This window comes from Rutilus rutilus, assembly GCF_951802725.1.
Source record: "Rutilus rutilus genome assembly, chromosome: 6".
Classification (NCBI taxonomy): Eukaryota; Metazoa; Chordata; class Actinopteri; order Cypriniformes; family Leuciscidae; genus Rutilus; species Rutilus rutilus.
Genome location: NC_140214.1, coordinates 14,868,884 through 14,887,251, shown reverse-complemented (window position 1 = coordinate 14,887,251; position 18,368 = coordinate 14,868,884). Strand labels below are relative to the sequence as shown.

At 40.4% G+C, this 18,368-nt stretch overlaps 1 protein-coding gene across 1 annotated transcript; it reads left to right on the top strand.

Annotated features, from left to right (window-relative positions):
* The first annotated feature begins 11,906 nt into the window (after positions 1 to 11,906).
* Positions 11,907 to 15,611, top strand: ptx3b (pentraxin 3, long b). Its single transcript, XM_084412458.1, has 3 exons — positions 11,907 to 12,205; positions 13,187 to 13,744; positions 14,501 to 15,611. The coding sequence occupies exons 1-3, from the start codon at positions 12,037 to 12,039 to the stop codon at positions 15,115 to 15,117; spliced, it is 1,344 nt and encodes a 447-aa protein (XP_084268584.1). The 5' UTR covers positions 11,907 to 12,036; the 3' UTR covers positions 15,118 to 15,611.
* The last annotated feature ends 2,757 nt before the right edge of the window (positions 15,612 to 18,368 follow it).

The following is an 18,368-nucleotide window of genomic DNA, read 5'->3' as shown; positions in this document are numbered from 1 at the left end:
GTAAAATCCCGTAGAATACCGCGATATCGTATTGGTTCGCTGTGTGGGTGTGAGATCAGAGACGTGGGTGAGATGTTCCTCCAAATGCACTAAACGTTCTCACAGTGATAGCAAATTATATGATTATAATGAAAATATTTTAATTTTAAGTCTATAATTTGTCCTCGTGATAGATTTATGATAAACAGGCACACTTTTGGCAGAATTCCAATGTCCTTGCGTTATTCCGCCGCTCTAATGATGATTGACATACTTTTGTACACACGACAAACGCATAGAATGCCATCTTAGAATTGCCTTTAGTTAATATATTTATTGCATCCAAAGGTTTTTTTTTTTTTTTTTTCAGGATGGTGCAGTCATGTCTATTCTCAGACCAAGAAAAATAAAACAAACACAACCTAACAACTGTATATAAAGGTTATTCACATGAGCACATTTAAACTAAAGGGTTTATACTTAAATTAATTTGATACGCTACTCCACATAGGAAGAACCATAGACTGTAGGACAGACATGCCACTGTTGACCTGATACAGACACATTGCTAAAGCGGACTGATGATAGTCTTGTTCTGGAGCGAGGTAATGTCAAGTGAAAATAAGCGGGGCATCCTGAAATCGGCCCCCAATGCCTCTCTGTGAGAGCGCGCTGCAATTCCATTTTTCTGTAGGGTGCTGTAGAGCTATGGAGGACTCCGAGACAGGATGCCCCCACTTAGTATCATAAATACATGCCTACTGAATCCATGCGCACATTTGAATACATCCTGCTCACTTTACACTTAAAACAGTCTAAAAATCTGAAAAATATTTGTTACAGAATGCTGAATACATTTGTAATTTACTCAGTGTAGAGGTCTATGTATGTATGAATATTTTGGTGGGGCTCTGGCCCACCTGCCCATACAGACGAGCCGAGGCTGAAAGATAGATAGATAGATAGATAGATAGATAGATAGATAGATAGATAGATAGATAGATAGATAGATAGATAGATAGATAGATAGATAGATAGATAGATAGATAGAACACAAAGTGCATGACTGTATTTCTGGCACTCTGTGCACCAGGTTCCCACAGGGATGTGCTATAATCCAAGACTGTTGCCAAGTGCCAAAGTAATCATATCATCATATTTGAGACCTACAGTCCACCACAGTGAGGGGGTTCATTGCAGAAAATGATGAGACAGCTCACAGAGGGGATGTGATATGTTTGACACCTGGTCAACAAGACATAAAAAGATGGTTGTTGACTTCAGGAAATCTTGTGCTCCCCTCTTCATATCAATTGGTGGAATTAGTTTTAAAGGAACCCAGGATAAAGAAAATCTGACCTCTGGTGGGTCTTTAATGCCTATTTTCTTCAACAGTGCAATAAAGTATAATAGTCCTCTTTACATTTGCATTGCACATATTAATTTTTTTTTTTGTTGTTGTTGTTGTTGTTTTTTCTATTTGATTTGGTGCTGGTTTGGTATATGTTAACAGAAATCTGTGGTTACCTTTTGTTGCACTTTAATGTCTTCATTAGCAATGTTCTGGTTATTTGGATAGATTTGCTAAAAGGGTAAAGGGTCTTGGTCTTGGTCTTTACTGTGCATCAGGCAGGAAGTAGGAGAGATGCCAGCTGTCACTGATACTCATTTTGACCTCATTGCATTTGCTTGCATGCCCCTCTCCTCTCCCAACTAAAACCCTTATGTGTCTAAAAAATGAAGTATACAAGACATTAAGTTGTGCCACTATTTTGATGAACAAATATTTATTTAAAAGATGGATTCAATTCAGTTTGATCTCTTGGACTTATTACAGCACTCATAAATCTACTAAATAGTTTAGAGCTAGTCATATTTTTTTATAGAGAAGTTGTGCAAAACGCTATTTTCTCAGTCCAAGTGAAAATAACATTTTGATGTCACTGCCAGCAAACAGTAAATCAAAATTTTTTTTAATCAATGTGTTTTCACAGGTTTTTCTTGTGGTTGTTTTTGCGAAATGCATGTCCCAAGTTACTGATAGCAACAGTAAACAAGACCTACTGTAGACAAAATATCCTGCCGCTGCAGTAGCAGTTCTAGTATACTCTGTGAAACATACTTTAAAGGAGCTGTATGTAAGAAATGTATTTCAATTAATCATAAAATGCCCCTGATATGTCACTAGACATTAAGAAATCATGTTCATTTCAAATACTTATATCACTGATAACAGTAGTCCGGCCAGGATATTGTCATTTAAAAAGTGAAGTTGCAGCCCTCAACTGATGTTGATGTTTTCATGTTGTGTTTTGGCCTGAAGCGCCACCCTCCACCTATCTACCAATCACGAAGTCAGTAGTGTTTCGGCATCCGGGTTGCCAGCTCAGCAGTTTTGGCCACAATCGTACATACGGCTCCTTTAAAAAGCCTGTTTCTTCTTCTTTTATGAATTAAAATGTCATTAAAGGGATACTCCACTTTTTTCGGAAATATGCTCATTTTACATCTCCCCCAGAGTTAAACAGTTGAGTTTTACCGTTTTAGAATCCATTCAGCCGAACTCCGGGTCTGACGGTACCACTTTTAGCATAGCTTAGCACAGATCATTGATTCTGATGAGTCCAGTAGCATTTCTTTCAAAATGACCAAAGAGTTTCAATATTTTTCCTATTTAAAACTTGACTCTTCAGGCAGCGCCTGAAAATAGGTCTAATAGGTTAGACAAACTTAGTCCCGGTCACGTTGGAAGAAGTTACCGAGCTGGGGACTATTTTCAGGCGCTGCGTCATATCATTACGCCTGCTGCACCCATGGTACAGCCACACAGTTCCTTGATTATTACGCTGGAATGAGAGTAGTTCCTAGCCATATAGGCTTAGAAAATCGCAACTTTTCATTTTCCGTCGATCTTAGTACACGGTTTAACTACAGAAGAGTCAAGTTTTAAATAGGAAAAATATTGAAACTCTTTGGTCATTTTGAAAGAAATGCTACTGGACTCATCAGAATCAATGATCTGTGCTAAGCTATGCTAAAAGTGGTACCGTCAGACCCGGAGTTCGGCTGAATGGATTCTAAAACGGTAAAACTCATCTGTTTAACTCTGGGGGAGATGTAAAATGAGCTTATTTCCGAAAAAAGTGGAGTATCCCTTTAAATGCCTATGGACAATTCTGACATTGCAAATATAGAAGGAAAAATAAAGGTGCCACATTACAAGTTATGCATCATTTTGAAACGTTTCACTGTTTGACTTACATCTCATGAGGTTTGCAAATGCAACGTGAAGTTTCTGTGCATGATAGCATGTCAATAAGACATGTAAATACATTTCTGTTTTATAAAAGGTTACACCATATGCTCAAAAGAGAGAAATTATTTAATTTAAGCTCCATCCCCATTGCTTATAAATGCAGTTTGATACATGTTTGTGACTATATTATGTTACGGCTGTCACTTTAAAATACAGAAAATTAGCTCAGTTGGACAGCCATTTAAATTACCTTGCGTGTCAGCCTTGCAAGTGCAAAGTGTCATATTCTCTCATACATACAATGTATTACTGGCAGCTGATAGCACTGAATAAACCGAATGTCCCAGGGGAGGAACATCTTGCAGCTTCTTTTTGCATAAATCAGTCACTGAGACATTTTAATCAGGTAATTATTCATCCTTTCTGTCAGTGACTGGGGGGATTCATAATGTATTCCAGATCTGCTGGCTTGAATGGCACTATTGGGATCTGGTTAGAGAGCTGAAATGTTTCACCTCACAGGTTCAGAGGGGCAAATATTGCTATAGGGTGTATTGGCAATTTAATACTTCTATATCTAACATAAATAATGAAATTAAAATTGATGTTTGAAACCAAAAATTATATCTGCCTACATGCTGAATTCTTTATGAGTCCTTCATTTCACAGTGCAGGAGCTTCATTGACCCAGGAGCCAGCATTATGAACAAGACATTCTTGAGTCAAATATCTAAAACCCTAGTCCACAGGAAGGAAATGTCATCAGCAGCACTGCACAGTTAAAACTGAACAATACCCCGCTGTATGAGTCAGTTTTGAAGTAGCCCCCCGAGATAGGAGAAAAAGTTGTTGCCCGTAGCGAGTTTGGCATGGACAACCAGGTGACATAAATCAGCATGTTTCTGTGTCCGACTTCATGGTGAACATGTTCATTACCTGAGGAAGGCTCATGAATGTTTTTGTTCTCTGAAGTCTCCGCCCAGCTTTACCTCACGCAGATTTGATTGGCTGCTTGTACGCCAGTGAGAACCAACTTTGTTCCTTTTAGAAATCAAAGCCAGCTATATTTTCTTAACATGCTAATGATTTGCCAAAGCATGTGGCTGTGACATACAGCAGGGCCAAAGAGACCTGGCAGCTGATGGCAAACATACAAACTGCTGTTGTTTGAAACATTCTCAACCTCTCACCTCTCTCCAACGCTGTTCAGACTGTGCTAGGCCTGAGGTCATTTTCCATTCTCTAATGTGTGTAAGTGGAGGGAAGCAAAGGTGGGTTTTATTCAAGTGTAAATATATTATATCCCCTCTGGTATATGGTATACACTACAGGTGCCTTGTTGTACAGCCATTGACCTAGTCTGCACCAGCTGCATTGCTTTATTGAGACTAGGTGTCATAGGACACCTGAAGAAAGTTCAGTTCATATACCTCATAATCTAAAACCCATTTATAGAAACAGCCCATTTATAGAAATGCTGGGCCTAATTTTCCACATGTTCTCAATTTTGTTCTGACGGAGGCTCCTCTGTTTTGTGAACTGATTGCTTAACTATAGAACAAAATCACACGTGATCACTGATTTCTGTTCCTATGTAACACAATATAGCATGGTGTGTCTGTAAAACCCACACAAACAAACAGAATGGAATGAAACTCCACTACTGCTCTGTAGCAGATGATAAATCACTGGGGGAGAGATTTCATAAATGTTCAGTTAATGACTGCTTCTCAGAATTTCTGTCTTTTGGAATTTTTTATGCTGTTGTCTGAGATTAAAAAGCTGCAAAGATAGAGACGCCCATTTTAGTTCTGTTTTACACTTTTATTTACTTGAGGTTGGGGAATTACAATTGTGGGCCAAGGACAACAACTCAGGACATTGTGTATATAAGGAAAAGCAAGTGCTTTCTAATGGTTTTATTGGTTTCTTCGATCTCAACAGAGCTAAAATGATTTAAAATTGTACAATTAGACAATGTTCTAACAGAATATCATTTTAAAATGGGAACCAAATACAGCTGTCATAATTGTAAAGCCTTCTCTGAATTTTGACTGCAAGTTTAACAACAGTGAAACCTGTTCTGCAAATTGTATTGAAAAACAATTAGGACATCAATCTATACATTTAGGAAATTAATCCTCTTTTTTTTTGTCTAACATTCCAAGATTATTGTAGACAATTAATTACAACATGGTAAAATGACAAGATGTTCTGCTTATGGTGTCAACAACTGGGTGTGTTAATCATTAGGTGTGAAAGGAAAACACATGACAGTCAGTATATAATAAAGAATATTTGAATATTCAAAGAAAAATATTAATAATGCCAAAATAATTTATTGCTATTCTATCAGTCAAAATAAATAAATAAAGAACTGTTAAATAATTATAATATCATTTTAATTAGATAAATGCTAAAGAGTCAGTCTTAAAGGGATAGTTCACCCAGACATGTAAATTCTGTCATTAAATACTCACCCTCATGCCGTTCCAAACCTGTCAGACTTCATCCATCCTCGGAACACAAATGAAGATTTTTAATGAAATCTGAGAGATTTCTGTCCCTCCATTGGCAACTACACAACTACCTATTTGATGCTTCAAAAAGTTCATAAAGAGGTCCTGTTAGGGGGTAACAGTTTAGGACCCAAGGACCAGATGTTTGAAAGAAGACCCGGAGTCAGAATTATAAGAAATTGAAGAAAAGTTTTACTGAAGATAGTTTGCAGTTTTATCAGCAGAAGTCAGCTTCAAGACTCACACGGGAGTTCGTAGGGCGCCCCATTTACAGTTACAAAGATCACAGCAGTTATACCCTACACCAAGGTCTAAGCTACGTCATTGGCTAAAAAATAGATAAACATAGTAATTTTCCACACATATAGATAGATTGAAGTATATCTCCATCGAGTATGCAGCTGACACTCGGACCCTGAAGTTAGGCACGTCGTGACTTTCCAGGTAGCAGATTTGGGTTTCTGGGCGCCAACATGTCCAGAACAACAACTCAGTCAATCTCCAATAATGCCAGTGGTTCCTTAACCTGTAACCAAGAAGACTAACACACACACCGACACACAGCTTTTCCAAGGTTGGATTTGGCTAGGCTCTAACTATAAACAGGAGAGTATTCACTCTCAAGATAATAGATAAAACATCAAGATAATACGTTCTTTCTCTCAAGGAGAACTACACTTTAGTCTAACTGGAAAGTAAGGCTTTAACAAAGAAATGGTCCCTTAAACTATTGGCTTCAATGACCCCTATATGTTTTAACGTTGAAGACCTTTCTCAAACACAAAACAAGTCCCCATTTCATTTCTGGAAGCCGGGCTAAATAAGCAAGCACTGTTACTGCATTCAGATATCAAATACAGACATTAAAGAATACATGAAAAGAACATTTCAGTGATCACACTGATAACTTCTATAACAAAGTAAAATCTCCAGAGAAGTCATTCAACTCATTTGATATTTAGAAGGAAAAATATAGATTAATGCCTTGATTATAATCACTCAGTCATAACATATACATTAAGCAGCAGTGAATTCCAATCCACCCCCTTCAATCCTAAAACTAATCCATATGGATTGAGCGGTTTAGTTTTCTTAAGATATACGATTGCTTCATATGATGAACAGATTGAATTTAGGCTTAGATTGAATTCATCAACTCACACATCAGTTGTGGTAAATGGAAGCTCAAGCATGTTCTCTTTACGTGCAAGAACCAATGAGGTTCATTCTCGTGTTACGCAGCACATTTACAGAGCTTTGTTCTCTGTTTACTAAAAGCCTAAATTCAATCTGTTCATCATATAAAGCATGTCTCTTCAGAAAATTTGGATCATAATCTGCTCGATTCATATGGACTAATTTTATGATCTCTTTATGAACTTCTTGAAGCATCAAAAGTGGTAGTTGCGTATCTGCCAATGGAGGAAATCTCTCAGATTTAATTAAAAAGGTCTCCTTCTCTGTTCCGGAGGTGAATGAAAGTCTTACAGGTTTGGAACGACATGAAGGTGAGTAATTAATGACAGAATTTTCATTTTTGGGTGAAATCACCCTTTAAACCATTAAACTAAAATATATAGGAAATGTTTAAAGTCACCATAATAAAAATCAAGCGTAGCGTTAGTTCTGGCAGGTCACGTTAGTCAAGCTCGCATCAGCTGGCCCTCAGCTGATCCACATCTACCTATAGGAATACGACACCTATCACCGTATACATATATAAGCTTCAGTATTATCAGCAGCTATCGCGTTTCTCAGGAGCTAATTACCCTCCTCCATCCCCAGCTCCTCCTCTCGCCCAGTCAGGATTTGACATTCTGATTCCCCTTGAATCAGAATAATTATCGAATAATGCTGTACTTAAAATCTTGAATTAAATATATTTGCAAATTTTCATGTTGGTTCTGTTCTGTTTCCCCCTAGGGGGGTTATTGCTGCTCTCCCTGCTCTTATCCATGCTAGGCTGCATGGATGCGCAGGGAGTTCTCGCCCAGAACGGAACCATACCGCCAATCCAAACTGTAGGCTAATTGTCAATCATATTTGACGGTAGTGGTCCTGACAGAACTGTAGAAATGATTACCATCAGGATTGTAAAATGTATAAAAGCATATTATTCAATTTGGGTGCCAAAGAAATTCTTTTCAATGTGCTAAAGTATTGTGTTCAGTTTTTTTAACATAGTAATAAACAAGAATAAGTTGCACTTTTGGAGAAAATCTCTAAGAACGTGATAATGATTAACGCATGTGCACAGCACAAGAGCCGACAAACACTAAATCTACAATTAAACAATGCTATTTCTGTCACTTTTATAAAAGCCTATTGGAAACTATAGACACGCCCAAGACAAGGAGTATTTAACAGACGTTGTCAGTAAATTATTTGGCTGTGTTTCTAAAACAAACAAAAAATCTCTGCTCATAAGCAGTGGGTGGAGCACTCGTTTAAAACTGCTCTGGTTTGATTGATCAAAAAAAAAAAAAAAAAAAAAAAAATGCTGAAAAAAGAATCAACTTCAAGTGTTCAAGCCACAATCCTTCGACTTCAAATGTTCAGTCTGTTCCTTCATAATGTATTGAGGTTACACATTCACATGGTTCCTCTTTCATGGTGGATGAAGCAGAGGAGGACCCTTCCTCTAAACACTTTTTTTTTGGCCATAGAGCTTTGCCCAACACGGTGTTCAGCAATTCCTAGGCTGATGATCCTAAGTCCAATGCTCACAACACTTCTGAGTTTAGAATCCTCAGTCATCATGTCGCACCCGAGCCTCATCACAAAATGGGCGCTACATCAGAGCTTTCAGCCGTCATGGCTGTCACGCAGAGCCTCCAGCCATCATGGCCGTCATGCCAGAGTCTTCAGCCATCATGGCCGTCACGCCTGAGTCTTCAGCCGTCATGGTCATCACACCAGAGCCTTCAGCCGTCATGCCAGAGTCTTCAGCCGTCATGGCCATCATGCCAGAGCCATCAGCCGTCATGCTAGAGTCTTCAGCCATCATGGCCGTCATACCAGAGTCTTCAGCCATCATGGCCGTCATGCCAGAGTCTTCAGCCGTCATGGTCGTCACACCAGAGCCTTCAGCCATCATGTTCATCACACCAGAGCCTTCAGCCGTCATGGCCGTCACGCCAGAGTCTTCAGCCGTCATGGCCATCATGCCAGAGTCTTCAGCCATCGTGGCCGTCACGCCTGAGTCTTCAGCCGTCACGGTCATCACACCAGAGCCTTCAGCCGTCATGGCCGTCACGCCAGAGTCTTCAGCCGTCGTGGCCATTATGCCAGAGCCATCAGCCATCATGCTAGAGTCTTCAGCCGTCATGGCCATCATGCCAGAGCCATCAGCCATCATGCTAGAGTCTTCAGCCATCATGGCCGTCACACCAGAGCCTTCAGCCGTCATGGCCGTCATACCAGAGTCTTCAGCCATCATGGCCGTCATGCCAGAGTCTTCAGCCGTCATGGTCGTCACACCAGAGCCTTCAGCCATCATGTTCATCACACCAGAGCCTTCAGCCGTCATGGCCGTCACGCCAGAGTCTTCAGCCGTCACGGTCGTCACACCAGAGCCTTCAGCCATCATGGCCGTCACGCCAGAGTCTTCAGCCGTCGTGGCCATTATGCCAGAGCCATCAGCCATCATGCTAGAGTCGTCAGCCGTCATGGCCGTCACATAAGAGCCTTCAGCCGCCATGGCCGTCACACCAGAGTCTTCAGAGTCTTCAGTCATGCCAGAGTCTTCAGCCATCACACCAGAGCCTTCTGCCATCATGGCCGTCATGCCAGAGTCTTCAGCCGTCATGGTCATCACACCAGAGCCTTCAGCCGTCATGGCCGTCATGCCAGAGTCTTCAGCCGTCATGCTAGAGTCTTCAGCCGTCATGGCCGTCACACCAGAGCCTTCAGCCGTCATGGCCGTCACACCAGAGTCTTCAGCCGTCATGGCAGTCATGCCAGAGTCTTCAGCCGTCACACCAGAGCCTTCAGCTGTAATGGCCGTCATGCCAGAGTCTTCAGCTGTCATGGCTGTCACACCAGAGCCATCAGCCATCATGCCAGAGTCTTCAGCCGTCATGGCCGTCACACCAGAGCCTTTAGCCATCATGGCCGTCACACCAGAGCCTTCAGCCGTCATGGCAGTCATGCCAGAGTCTTCAGCCATCACACCAGAGCCTTCAGCCATCATGGCCGTCATGCCAGAGTCTTCAGCCGTCATGGCCGTCACACCAGAGCCTTCAGCCGTCATGGCAGTCATGCCAGAGTCTTCAGCCGTCATGGCCGTCACACCAGAGCCTTCAGCCGTCTTGGCTGTCATGCCAGAGTCTTCAGCCATCATGGCCGTTACACCAGAGCCTTCAGCCGTCATGGCAGTCATGCCAGAGTCTTCAGCCATCACACCAGAGCCTTCAGCCATCATGGCCGTCATGCCAGAGTCTTCAGCCGTCATGGCCGTCATGGCAGTCATGCCAGAGTCTTCAGCCATCACACCAGAGCCTTCAGCCATCATGGCCGTCATGCCAGAGTCTTCAGCCGTCATGGCCGTCATGGCAGTCATGCCAGAGTCTTCAGCCATCACACCAGAGCCTTCAGCTGTCATGGTTGTCACGCCAGAGTCTTCAGCCGTCATGGACGCCAGAGTCTTCAGCCGTCATGGCCGCCACGCCAGAGTCTCCAGCCATCATGGTCGCTGTGATATGGTCCTGCCGGCTCCGACCTGGCCACCTGCTTTGCCTGATTTGCCCTGGTCACCTGCAGTACTGGTTCCACGATCCGTTTAAGTTCCAAGTCTTGTTTCCTGCACATGGATCTGGCCCTCTGTCCCTCCCCCGGTTCCACCTCCGAACCACCTCTCTCCTGGATTTTTGTGAAAGCCACCCCTTAAGGGGGGGCTATGTCACGCCTGTCAGCTGGAGTGCAGATGATAGCCACCAGAGGGCACTTGTCCTTTCTCCTTGATTGTATCATGAACTGCATTTGCCATGATTCATTGCCTGGGCTCATTATGTTCTGATTCCTGTCACCTGTGTATTATTATCTTGTTCTGTGTGTTCAGTCATTCTTTGTGAAATCTTGCTGCATATTTGTGTTACACTGCATTTCAGAATGCTACTTCTGCTTACATTGTCATGGTCTTGTTCTTCTGCCTGTATCCCTGGATTGCCCTGTTTGCCTGTGCCTTGGACCTTTGTCTGTATCTAGATTGTTTACCTGGTGGTTTTGACCTTATGCATGTTAAATGGATTATGATTATGGATTGCACTCGATAAAGCTTGCATTTGGATCTCCTAGTCACGTCTTCAAGCAGTACATATTACACAATCATTCTTTGTTTGTCCTGCGCCTCCCTGAAGATCTGCTGGTAATTTATGAATATAGGTCTTGACACAATTAATTCAATATTGTGTTGCGTAATTTATTTCCCAAGTCCTCTTCAATCTGACAAAATTAGTTAAACTTCAATCAGCAAAGAGTTGATACTCTAATGCACCCACAGTTAATATTTACACAACCTGTTAATATTCAGAGCTGAAACCTCAGAAAATTCTGTCATTTATTCATCATTTACAACCCTCTATAGTTGTTCCATACCTGTATGGCTTTCTTTCATCTGTGCAACACAAAAATGTCTCATGTTGTTTGTTGTTTTGGACCCAACTGATCTTCACTGAATGGAGAGTTGCAATACTCTGACAGAATTCTCATTTGTGGGTATTTTCCCTTTAAGAGTCAAAAGTGGAACTGGCACATTCATGTGTTGAACAGCAATAAGAAAGATATGAATCGAGAAGTTAACTCGTAATGTTATCTACAAGTTAACTTCTCGATTCATATCTTTCTTATTGCTGGTTTCACTGTCATGGACAATGACAGCTCCCTCTGGAGTTATTATAGTTACTCCCATAACATCAAACATCTTTTTTGTCCAGCTCTCTCTATTCTTTTACCTTGACTTGAGGCAGAATTCTCATTTGGGGAGACCCAACCCCTTTCCTATTTTCCTTTCCACACCCCCATGACAATTTCTTGTCCAAACAGCGGTAGAGACTGTGACATTTGAATACATCATGCTGCCCACCTCCAACAAAGCATTACTCACAGTGTGACAGCCCTGCTCTGAGTGCTGTTTAAAAGAGCTTGCTCAGACTCATGCACACTCAGTGGGCTTCTAGGCACATGAGGCACGGTGGCTGAGTTACAACACAGGAAAGAAAAAAAACCCACAAGGGATCTTAGTGGCTGTGGAACATCTGATTTACTTCAAAATAATCTGATTACATGCAGAGACAGACTAACATACAGACCAGCATTAACATCAGAATGTATGCGCCCGGGGCCGTGTTGGCCCTCTGCCTGCCCTGCTTTTTGAGTGTGAATGTGTTTGATTATGGAGAGGAGTACTCTGATTCCTACTATAACGAAATCTCCAATGGTGACCGCCTGCAAAGTAAGTTTATTTTTTTTTATTCCAGAAGTCTCTTCATTTTTATTTATGAATGTTTTTTTTGTACTGAAATTTAGATTCTCATTTGACTTCTTAAAATAACTGACAGCATGGCAAATTACTTTAAAATTAAACTAACTAAACTAAAAATACTGAGTAAATGGGTAGGTGAACAAACATAAATATATTCAAGTTAATATTGATAATGTATAAAGGCTACATTTGGTGCTATATCTAGTCATCATTTCTTGTTCATTTTCTTTTCACAATTTTCACATTTTTGCCTCCACCCATCCATTTTAAATGGTCTTGAACTGTGACAACTTAATATTAAAAGTACAAATATTTAATGTAGTAGATTTTAAAGTGTTTTGCTTTTCACAAGTTAATGATCTTACAGAGTTCCAACTTAAAATTAAAACCACAAATATTCCATAACCTATCAAATTATGTAGCAAAATACTGTTGTTAATAGTTTTAGATGTGCCATATCACACCAAAGGATATGGCAACATTATGTCAACAACCCAAATGTATTTGAATAATTCATCTGTATTACTAATGCACAGTGATATGAAAGCATAATGTGTCACGAGTCATGACCCCTAGCTTTTAAAAAAGCAAAAGTGTTGGTAGGTTTCATGACATTTGACATTTACATACCTTTCCACTGACGCTCTCTCCTGCAAACCCAAGCCTGGAGCTTGAACTTATTAACCAGAGGATGCTTATGAGCATAAGGTTATTCATTTTCAGAGAACTTGTCTCTGTTATTTAAGTTAGGTGCTGAGGAACAAGCAAAGCTGCATTTAGCAATTTTTGAGCCTGCTACACAACCTTCATCTGTGGCCCTAGGAAGAAAGCATGACAACAAATTTATTTAAATAAAAGTACATTTTGTTTAGAATTACATGATGTTAGTACCTTTTCGGTCACATACACAAACACAGAGCAGTAAAAATCGTACTCTTTTTTTTTTTACAGCTGGACCTACACAAATTCCCTGTCCGCCTCAAGACCTCTCACGCTGGGACAAACTTTTCATCATGCTGGAGGACTCTCAGATGAAGCAAGACATGCTCATGCAGCAGACTGAAGACATGGTTAAGGCAGAGATGGACACCATATGGAAGGAGCTCCATAAGCTTAACAACAACAAAGTGTGCGTCCAAGCTTCAGAAAACACCTGCAAATGTATAAGTGAACAGATGAACCGCAATCTGAACCAAGCCATGGAGCAGCTCAGAAAGGTTGCAGATATGTATCAAGCCCAAAACAATGAGACGTTACAGCAGCTCATTCAGTTCAGCAGGAACCAGGCCTCCCGTCTCACCAAACTGGAGAGCAGCTCAGTGCTAGGAGCAGGTCTGGGACAAGTGGCCATGAAGTCATTCTCCGTTTATCCAAAGGAACAAGAAGCAAGCAGTGTGGATGGCGGGAAACTGGAGAGAGCGCTAATGGCCACCGCTGTAGATCTCCAAAGGGTACATGCCCAGCTGGCCCTTTTCCAAAGATCAACGGCACACCGCTATCTGCCCTCAGGTAGATGTTTCAACTATACGAAAACAAATGAATGATGATTTCACTGTTTATTATTTTAATTTAATACACTTTGCTAATCCGCAAAGGGCAATTTGGTTTAGGGCATAGGGAACAGACAGGACAGACAGACAAATACAGTAAAAGTATTGTAAAATATTATTGCAATTTATACTGTTTTCTAATTTAATATTATTTTTAAAATTGATTGTGATGAAAAATTTGTGATGAAGACATTTTCAGCAGCCATTACTCTAGTCTTCAGTGTCACAAGATTCTTCAGAAATCATTCTAATATGCTGATTTGGTGCTGAAGTAACATTTCTTATTATTATCAATGTTGAAAACAGCTTTTGCAGCTTGATATATTTGTGGAAACCCTTATACATGTTATACGGGCGCATGTTCAAAAGTGACAGTAAGACATTTATAATGTTACAAAAGATTTCCATTTCAAATAAATGCTGTTCTTTTGAACTTTCTGAAATCCTGATGAATAATAAACACAAAAATAATAAGCAGCAAAAACATTGTAAACATTGATAAAAAATATAAACATTATTAACTGAAATTATTCATTTATCATCAAAAACACACAAAAAAATCATAATGATTCCAAACAAATTTGTAATATATCATTTCTGTGGCCCTGAAAAATAATACATATATACTTTGCAAATACCGGTCAGTATTTTCATGCTGATTTAATGCAATAATTAATCTTGAATTTTACGCTAACTCTCATTCTCTTTTTTTAAGGCTGTGAAATGGCTTTATTATTCCCAATGCGCTCCAAGCACATCTTTGCAGAAGTAACACCCTCCATGTCCATGTCCCTACAATCATTCACCATCTGTCTGTGGGCCAAAGTGACCCAGTCTCTCAATAAAACAGTGATTTTCTCTTATGGAACTAAGAAAAAACCTCAAGAGCTCCAGCTTCTCTTGGCAAGGCGCTCGGTGCTCCTCACGGTGGGCGGTGAGACCCATCTAGTGGAAGCTCACAGCGTAGTAACAGATGGGCAGTGGGGACACTTCTGTGCAGCTTGGAGCTCGAAACAGGGGCTGGCCACTTTGTGGGTGAATGGAGAGAACGTTGCCAGAGAGCATGGAATAGCCGAGGGGGACGTATTGTCCGGTGACGGGTTCTTTCTGCTCGGGCAAGAGCGCAGCCGGTCGGGTTTCTACAGAGATCTGGACTCATCGGTTGCCTTCACTGGGAAAATGACAGGGGTTAACATGTGGGACCATGTGCTGGAAGCAGAGAGGATTAAAGAGTACGCCAATCACGACGGATCCTGTGATGGCCGCGGGAATGTGATTGGATGGGGTGTTTCAGAGATCATTCCACATGGTGGCGCTCAATATATCAACTGAGACTGCACCAATATTCATCACAATATGTTGTATATTATATTGTATATCATCAATGATTTTATAATTATCTTCTTTTTCATTCCAAATAAAAAGCACTGCTTAAAGGGATAATCTACCCAAAAATGTATTTTACTCACCCTCATGCCATTCTTTGTTCTGTAGAGCACAAAAGAAGATATTTTGATCAATTTCTCATTGTTTTTGTCCAATGAAAATCAATGAGGAGCAACAGATTTTAATGGTATATCAAAAACAGCTGAAACACTCGTCAAAATGTCTTCTTTTGTGCTTCACAGAAGAAAGAAAATCAAGCATGTTTGGGACAACCTTTTTGGGTGAACTCTTGAGAGGATCCTTTTTGACCTTAAAACACTGTACACAAAGCCAATTAAAATAGTTTAATATTGTGTAGTATTTTATTTCATTGTAGCACATTAAAGAGTAAATTGCATTAACATGTAAATAAATCAGTTAAATGAGTAAAAAGCTAATAACTTCTAGCGGTGTGGCTCAGTGAGCATAATTTAATGGATTACAAATAGCAGAACTGCTTCTCTGTTGTACCAAATTTACATTTTAATGACTTAAGGTGGGGCAAGTCTGGATTTATTTACAGCACCATGGCATGCTGGACATGACTGTTTACACTGTACACCAATAATTCGAAACAGATTTTCCTGCTCTTGTAGTTTAGTAATTTACAATGTTTGCTGCATAGGTGTTGCTCCAATATGACTATTGCAAGTTGGTCCAGTCTGACCACACATACTATAAAATGAACCCAAACAAGGCGTGTGCTTAAACCAGAGACAGTAACTCTGAAATGACACCCACATGTGTATGTGTAATGATTGTTACAATGAGCAGTATTTTCCAGTGGTGAGAGAGGTATAAGGTCAGAGCCCTTTATGTTGACTGACCTAACTTTGTCCTGTCAACCTACATGGCAATGTTTCACCAGTATGAAGGCCTAACACATCAATATAAATGACTGTTTATATAAAGTTGATGCAAATGTATTCACTTGCTGTTTCAGCATTATAATTATGTTTAAAAACATTGCTATTGATTCTAAAGTTTTGTAGACAATGGTCTAGTAAAAAATAAGTTTTAAAGTAAAGAATTTTTGAGTATAACATATCTCAAACAATGTTCATAAAAGATGTACATTTATAGAGCTCAGAATTATTTGGCAATCCTTACAGATTTACAGTTCACAATTCAAAGTATGATGAATTTCAGTTAAGATAGATGAATGCAAAACTGTTGTATCTTTACATATTATAAATGTAAAGTATTCCCAACAAATAGGCCTATATTCCCAAATAGTCCCAGCAAAAAACAATTTAGGATGGATGTGCTTATTAAAAAGAATCTTTCATGTTTCATTGGGGCACCTTTTCTATTTCTGGCACTTTTATTTCCCAGGAGTTTATTTTTTAGTAAAATTAAGTTTAAAAAAAAAAAATAATTGTAGGACACATTAGAAACTTTACCAACTCCTCAAAAAAAAAAAGAAGAAGTTTTTTTCAAATGCCACATGTGTCAACTTTATTGTTTAATCATTGTCCCAAAATAATTGTAGGAGCCTTTTTTCATGTCAATTTTGATATCAATGGAAAAAGCTGAAAAGACCTATTTCACATTTCCGGGCTTCTCAGAAGCAGAATTCGTCATAGTTGGGTAGAAACTAACAAACATAATTTTTGCATTCACATTTGCTCCAATAGCAAAAGAAAAAATGCATAGTGTTTCTATAACTTTCCAAAATAGGGGAAAAAATATGGCGAAATTGATTGCGTTGGCCAGAGGAGAGAAAGATGTAAAAGTCAAAGATGTCATTCCCTCAGCTGTTTTACAAACCCTCACAGCAGTGTTAACTGGTTTTCTGTCATTTAATGCCTAAGTAAGAATACAGAGTAGTCTTATAAATGTACATTAATGTTTATATATATATATATATATATATACACTCACCTAAAGGATTATTAGGAACACCATACTAATACTGTGTTTGACCCCCTTTCACCTTCAGAACTGCCTTAATTCTACGTGGCATTGATTCAACAAGGTGCTGAAAGCATTCTTTAGAAATGTTGGCCCATATTGATAGGGCAACTTCCGCCCTTCGGATGAGACGTTAAACCGAGGTCCTGACTATCTGTGGTCATTAAAAATCCCAGGATGTCCTTCGAAAAAGAGTAGGGGTGTAACCCCGGCATCCTGGCCAAATTTGCCCATTGGCCTCTGTCCATCATGGCCTCCTAATCATCCCTATATACTGATTGGCTTCATCACTGTCTCCTCTCCACCGATAAGCTGGTGTGTGGTGTGCGTTCTGGCGCAATATGGCTGCCGTCGCATCATCCAAGTGGATGCTGCACATTGGTGGTGGTTGAGGAGATTCCCCCTTTCATATGTGAAGCGCTTTGAGGACCCAGAAAAGCACTATATAAATGTAACGAATTATTATTATTATTATAGGATAGCATCTTGCAGTTGATGGAGATTTGTGGGATGCACATCCAGGGCACGAAGCTCCCGTTCCACCACATCCCAAAGATGCTCTATTGGGTTGAGATCTGGTGACTGTGGGGGCCATTTTAGTACAGTGAACTCATTGTCATGTTCAAGAATCCAATTTGAAATGATTCGACATGGTGCATTATCCTGCTGGAAGTAGCCATCAGAGGATGGGTACATGGTGGTCATAAAGGGATGGACATGGTCAGAAACAATGCTCAGGTAGGCCGTGGCATTTAAACGATGCCCAATTGGCACTAAGGGGCCTAAAGTGTGCCAAGAAAACATCCCCCACACCATTACACCACCACCACCAGCCTGCACAGTGGTAACAAGGCATGATGGATCCATGTTCTCATTCTGTTTACGCCAAATTCTGACTCTACCATCTGAATGTCTCAACGGAAATGGAGACTCATCAGACCAGGCAACATTTTTCCAGTCTTCAACTGTCCAATTTTGGTGAGCTCGTGCAAATTGTAGCCTCTTTTTCCTATTTGTAGTGGAGATGAGTGGTACCCGGTGGGGTCTTCTGCTGTTGTAGCCCATCCGCCTCAAGGTTGTGCGTGTTGTGGCTTCACAAATGCTTTGCTGCATACCTCGGTTGTAACGAGTGGTTATTTCAGTCAAAGTTGTTCTTCTATCAGCTTGAATCAGTCGTCCCATTCTCCTCTGACCTCTAGCATCAACAAGGCATTTTCGCCCACAGGACTGCCGCATACTGGATG